Source organism: Lactuca saligna, chromosome 5 (genome assembly GCF_052625555.1).
Source record: "Lactuca saligna cultivar CGN05327 chromosome 5, ASM5262555v1, whole genome shotgun sequence".
Taxonomy (NCBI): Eukaryota; Viridiplantae; Streptophyta; class Magnoliopsida; order Asterales; family Asteraceae; genus Lactuca; species Lactuca saligna.
In genome coordinates, this window is record NC_136421.1 from 147,713,811 (window position 1) to 147,720,723 (window position 6,913).

Here is a 6,913-nt window from a genome sequence, read left to right on the forward strand (position 1 = left end):
CCCGTAGTTTCAAAATATTTAACGGTCACCAACCTCTAGTGAGTGTGAGTCCAACATAACGTTTACAAGTTACAACCTCAACAAATTTATTCGAAATAGTTTTTGTGCTGTGAGTTGTGCGTGTGCATTGTTCATTGGCTTCTAGTCGTGAGTTCTTCTATTCTTTATGAAATCGGAGTGTTTAAAAAAAGTAGCGAATCTTATAAAAAAATCCTTATATATATATATATATATATATATATATATATATATATATATATATATATATATATATTTTTTTTTTAACTTTATATTTATTTATTCATGAAAAATACCTTATAATTTTTTTATTTTCATTTTTTTCCAAACAACCCTAACTTTTTATTTTTTTAAGAAAAAAACCTTCAACCTTCTTAATGTTTCGATATACATTCTTAACTTTTTTAGTTTTTTCTGAAAAACCCTCATATTTTATAAAAATAATTAAAAATAGCTAAAAGGGAGAAATTGGAAAAAAAATCAAAAAATATAACGTTTTTTCATGAAAAAAGTAAAAATTATGTTTATTCCTAAAAAAACATAAAATATAAGGTTTTTTATAAATTAACCCTAAAAACTTATTAACAAATATATTTACATAAAACACAAAATATAAGGTATTTTATGAAATTAACCCTAAAAAATATACTATATAAACCATTTTTATTTAATTTTTAAAAATTTAAGAATACCTCCATATGTTTGAAAAATCACATTAGTTGATATTAATATTTTAATAAATAACATATTAAAATGATATTTTAAAATCTTTATAATTGTATATTTTGAAAATTATTTTTTTAATATATATATATATATATATATATATATATATATATATATATATATATATATATATAAATATATATTTAATCAAATAGATTATATAATTAAAAAAATTAATACTTTAGATATAACCATGATGTAAAATATTTATTATTATGAAATATATAAGCCAAAATAAACAAAACCAATAAAAATGATAAGATTAAAAATAATTTTTTATTTTTTATATAAAAAATCTCAATAATAAAAAGTTTCTAAAACCTTTTTGATATTTTCAAATACTAAAAAGATTTTAAGAAAGCCATTAAAAGAACTAAACTAAGAGTGTGTTTGAGTTAGTTTTTTTTATCATTTGATTTTTAAAAAAAATATTTATTAGCTTATAGTTTTTAGGAAAAATAGTTTTTAAAAAATATTTAGATTAGAAAAATTGTTTTTTAAGAATAAAACAACTAAAAAACTAAAAATCTAAGATTTTTCTATCTTTTTAAAAACTTTACTTTTTCGTATCTAAAAAATTTATTAAAAACTTTTTTATTTTATTAGTTTTAACTAATAACCTATTTTAAAATCACCCACTAATAATTTCAAAACTCATTCCCCAAACACCCCTAAACTCCACTGGCGCGGATTCGGCGTAAAACCCTCGCCCAAAAACCCCTGAAGACACCTTTTGGATTTCTGTTTCTGACGATTTTTTCGTACAAATCTGAAATTTGAGCAACGTCTCCTTTGTTTTTTGTATCGCTAAGATGGAATTCTGGTACGAAGATTGCAAATCGTTGTTGGAACAAGTTAATCTTCAAGAGAAGGAGCTTAGGAACAAGAGAAGGTTTGTATTTCAGCTGCTTTATTCTCCAAATCTTCTTCAACAATTGCGTTTATCTTTGTCTGCTTTTTGCTCATATAATTTCTAATTCCTGGTTATTTCTGATGCTGTTTGAAACAAGGTGGTTAATCGGATTACCAACATCCGGAAACGAAGCTGGCAAACTAAAAGAATCTAAATCTCAACCTGAAAGGTACGCGAGATAGGATCCAGTTCTGTTTATTAACATGAGTTTACTTTGAGTTAAAACGTAGCTATGTTCCTAAAAGCTCTATCTGACTACTTATTAGTTCAAATTTTAGTTCTACGTTCTATATTGAGGGGTTTGTTTAGACATGGATATTGAAAGTGATATGATATTGAATCATTAATTCATTCATCATCTCTAACAAAAGATAGTTTTTGGACATTGTAATCATCATTTTTGATGGTGTTGAGTGAGGTTTAGGTTTAAGAAAGTAATAGACAAAACATTGGTAAAGCAAGTTTACTCAACACCTTTGATGATTAGTTTGTTGCAGCTAATATATTACTACTGAAAGCTGATTATTGCCACTTAAATAATCAAATAAGTGTACAATGTATGCAGAAGTAGGCTACTCTTACCCAAGCACCAAAAACTCATTGTTGCAAGTTATATTATTGAAATCTGATTATTAACACCTATGTGTATAGCATGTTTGATAGAGTTAACAAGTACAAAACTCAACCAGCTAAGCTATATACATTTTTGTTTGTTTTTTTGCTTAGTTCAGAAAGATTGAGTTAATAGAGAAGCTAGAGAAATGAGGCTTTCCCTATTAAGTTCAAACTGTTTACAAATTTGCCCTTTTCTAAGTGTCTTCACAAGTCCCCTCTCCATGTTGGTTACTCATTTATAAAACATCTTTTTAATGTGTGCAGGCCCATACCTGAATGCCTACTTAGGGAAGATGATGTAAGTGTTATTAATTTTGATGATGAAGTTATTATTGGTTATTTTTTATAATTTAGGAGCGGAAGGAAAAATTTTCTAATAATATTTATTATGTTACAACTTCTTCCTCATTTGTAGCCCACAATCTTTTATTCACATCTCCTGATATTTCTCAATATTTGCCTTCAGGTATTCTATGAAACTATAAGATCTTTTGTCAAAAAGCTAGTTGAAGAACATGAATCCAAAAACAAATACCAAATTCTTCATGATGACATGCAACTTATTCATTCACCTACAGACATTACAACTCTTCTATTCCTAATCGATGACATGACAAATCAAGGCCTTTTCCAATTTGCCAAACTACTAACAAGTGGTTCAATTAAATTCGAAAACACCCGTTGGAAAATGAAACATATCATCAAACAACACCTCTTGAAAAACAACACCCCAAAGATAAAACTATCTAACGATCATTTATCGTTACTCAAGAATCCGCAAAATTTCCGTTGGAATCCCGAATCCCGTTTCATTCCCGATTCCGATTCTTCCCATTTCGCTGTTCATAAGATACTTAGCGTACTCGAAGATTTACCTCTTCAAACTCTTTCCGCCATGCATCGAAAACTCCGTGGAATCAAAGATTACATTCCGAAGTTAATCCGAAAAAGATCCGGATGGAATCGCAACATGTTGATCAAGCGATTGAGAGAAAAGTGTTTAGGGTTCCTTTCGAAACTTAGTGAAGGGGATTCATTACAAGAACCATTAGCAAAAGCAATGGAAGTTGCAGGGTTGACTTTAAAGTTGATTCAAGGACATCACTATGCAACTAACTTCATTCAATTTTCACCCGAAATTATCTCTCTTCAAAACGAGATTGCAATGTGTATCAAACTAGTTGACCATGTAGAACTAAAACTTTTAAAGAAAATACAACTTATAATCGACCCTGATGTGAAATTATATGCTTCGCCTTTACGGGTTAAGAATTTGTTGATGGAATATCTTTTAGAGTGTAGTGATATTGAGAACATTCCACGGTCTTTATTTAAAGTTCTTGCTATTATAAAGAAAAGTCCTAAAAGGAAAAATAAACGTATGGTGGAAATGAAAGTAGATGAAGAAGTGGAATGTATTTTGAATGTGAGTGCTTCTATGAAGCAAGTTTTGTGGGATGTGATCCCGGAAGATGATTTTGACCTAGAGTTTGCTGATGTGTACATGGAGGATCATGGAGAAAGTGATGGTGATGATATTTGTGTAGATAATGAAGAACATAGGGAAAATAATGTGTCTAATTTCAATGATTTCAATGAAGAAGTAGGAAGTACCGAGGAGATTGAGATCAAACTGGCTAATTCCGATTCCATGATGGGAATTAGTTCGATGGAATCGGATTCCTTGAATAGTTTGAAAGTTACTAATTCAATGCCATATCACTTGGTGAGTTTTGGAAAAATGGAAACGGATATGGATATGGATCGAGTTTGTGATAAAGATTTAAGCTTGGAAAGGAATTTAGTGTTTGATGATGATAAGGGTATTTGTGGAAATCGGTACCTTGGTGTACAAGGTGCTAGTGATGAGGTGAGTATGGTGGCGTATCGTGTCATTGGTCGTATGTTGGGTGATTTTGCACGAATGGAAGGATGTGAACTAAATTCCAGGGATTTATGTTATCTTGAAAGTGGAAGCAATGATTTAAGTCAAAAATATAGTAAAGGTACTTCTAACTACTATCTTCACTTCCTTTTCCTTTTCGTTTTTTTTGCAATTTACCTTTTAGGGTATGTTTGTTAGATGGAATGGAATGGAATGAACCATTCCATTCCTTCTCCTTTTCCATTACACCAAACACTACCTAAATATCATTAAACAAATCCATTATTACCCTTTATTTATGACTTTATTTGATTGATCCGTTTAATAAACTTAAATCACTGTTGGCAGCTGCAAGAAAAGAAAAAACTACTCATCAGGAAGATGACTATTCAACTATGATCAAGGCAGTAGAAGAGTTAGTTCCCTCTTTTCCTAAAAGGTATGCACTTTCTATAACTGAGATATGCTTCGTTTATATAACATGGTAGATATAAAATATGCTTTATGTAAAAACAGGACAAACTCTCTTTTTTCAAGTATTACACCAAATCAAAAATTATTTTGCATAAAAGTCCCCAGGGAGGTTTTGCTAATTGTACTATTAAACATATTTATGGATATTTTTATATTATCTTTTATTTGTATATAATTTTTTGTGTCTTTAAGGTTTTTATTTATTTATTTTTTCTGAAAAATAAATGTTATCCAGTGAAGCAGATAGACTAAAGGAATTGATGGGTTGTAAATAAGCCTCTAAGAAGCTGATGATGAATCTATACTTTTGGTACAACATTTGAGGAATCAGGAACAATTTTGTGATGATTGACATGTAAATTTGGAAATGATTAAACATAATTTGCTCAGGGCATGTAGTTTTGTCCATAAATGCGAAGGTGCTCTTTCTTTTTACTTGATAGACTTAATACAGGCAAACTTTATTTGGTATTAGTGTTTCTTTTGGCGTAACAGCTGAAAAACTAGTTGATACCAAATTAGCTGATAAGCTAGTTGAAATATATAAAATAACAAAACGACATTTAGAAGAATATGTTTTTTATAACAAATTTAAGGTATTTTAAGGTATATTTGGAATTTTTTTGAAAAGTTCTAGAAAAGTCAATTTAAGTAGTTTTTTTAAACTAGCTTATAAGTTATTTTTTGGCTTATCAAACATAACAACTTAAAAAAATCATTTATCATCGGTACCTCCAAGACTCCATTCCTTCAAGTAGTGGTCAAGCGGTTTGTCATCTAAGTGGGTTTATGAACCTGATCAACCATTTATCAACCCATGCATTATTGAGTATTTATACTTCTTGCTTTAAGATTTGTACCAAAATAATTTTATATGTTCTTAAATTAGTTTTGTATGTTTTTTAATTAGTTTGTATGATTTTTATTAAAAATTGAATGAATTGAGTGGGTTGGAAAATATGGGATTTTTATGTGTTGTGGGTTAGAAAAGATGAAATATGAGTCCACTTTCCTCCCCTTTACTTACTTAGGCCTCCCGTTTGGGGCTCGTTCCGGTGATAGACAAATTTAAGGCGAAATTATCCAAGTGGAAAGCTAAAAGTCTATCGTTTGGAGGTTGACTTACACTTGTATACCCGGTTCTTAGTAGTCACACGCTTCATTATTTTCTCTTTTTAAGGCTCCTATAAAAGTTATTAATGTGTTAGATAACTTGAGAATGAGGTTTTTTTTATGGAGAGGAGATGACGAGAAGAGAAATATCAATTGGGTTGCTTGGGATGTGGTTACAAAACCGAAAGCAATTGGAGGTCTTAGTGTTAGTTCTCTTGAGTCGATGAACTTGGCTTTTCTTGCTAAATGGTGGTGGAGGATAAAAATAGGGTATGATTTTTTTTGGTGTTGTATCAAATCTATTCATGGTATTAAGTTGATTGATGGTAAGCCTTTAACTAAAAAATCGATAAAAGGTGTTTGGCTAGATATCTCTTAATTGGATTTGATATTTGATGAAAAAGGTAGACTTGAATTTTCTATTTAAAGGAAGGTTGGCTTTGGGGTTAAAACTCATTTTTGGAAGGATGCTTGGTTTGGTGATCTTACTTTCAGAGAGCTTTTTCCTACCTTATATGGTATTGAATATGTTAAAGACAATTTACTCAATGATAAGGTGAGAGTTAATGCTGAGATGGAGAAGAATTACTGTTGAGGCTCGTACAGAGAGCACACGACAAGTCGTGAAATGAACCACTTTCCTGTTTTATCTAATATTTTGAATGATTTTCAATTTAAGAATGAATAGGACATGTAGGTTTGGAGTGATCTTGGCTAAGGCGAGTTTTTTGTCAGATCTTTAAGGCATCTTATGGATAAGTCTAACATGGATTGTAATGATTCATTTACTTGAGTGGATGGATTCCTCTGAAGATAAATTGCTTTGTGTGGATAATGATCAGAAATAGAATTCCTTTATCAACTAACCTGATGAAGCGAGGTATAAGGGTGCCTTCCAGCTGCTGCCCATTTTGTTGGGTCTTTAACAAAGAGCTAGACTATGCCTATTTTTCATGTGATTATGTGTCACCTATTTAGAAATGGATGGTCAAGTGGTCGGAGGGTCTTCATAGGCAACCGACTTCTTGTTTGGGTTTAGTGGAGATGCTCAAGGCTATCGATGGGGACAAGAGCAATCAAAAGTTAAGGTTGTCTTTCGTTTACTGTGTTATTTTGATGATTTGGAAAGCTAGAAATGCTTGTGTTTTCAAGAATGAAAGGCAGGTTGC

At 30.5% G+C, this 6,913-nt stretch overlaps 1 protein-coding gene across 1 annotated transcript; it reads left to right on the plus strand.

The window, feature by feature from the left end:
• Nucleotides 1–1,406: 1,406 nt before the first annotated feature.
• On the plus strand, nt 1,407–5,066 carry LOC144998018 (DNA double-strand break repair protein). The gene is made up of 6 exons (XM_078957859.1): nt 1,407–1,636; nt 1,755–1,826; nt 2,537–2,570; nt 2,739–4,278; nt 4,506–4,596; nt 4,867–5,066. Exons 1-6 carry the CDS (start codon nt 1,557–1,559, stop codon nt 4,904–4,906), a joined length of 1,857 nt encoding a protein of 618 aa, XP_078813985.1. The 5' UTR covers nt 1,407–1,556; the 3' UTR covers nt 4,907–5,066.
• Nucleotides 5,067–6,913: the final 1,847 nt, after the last annotated feature.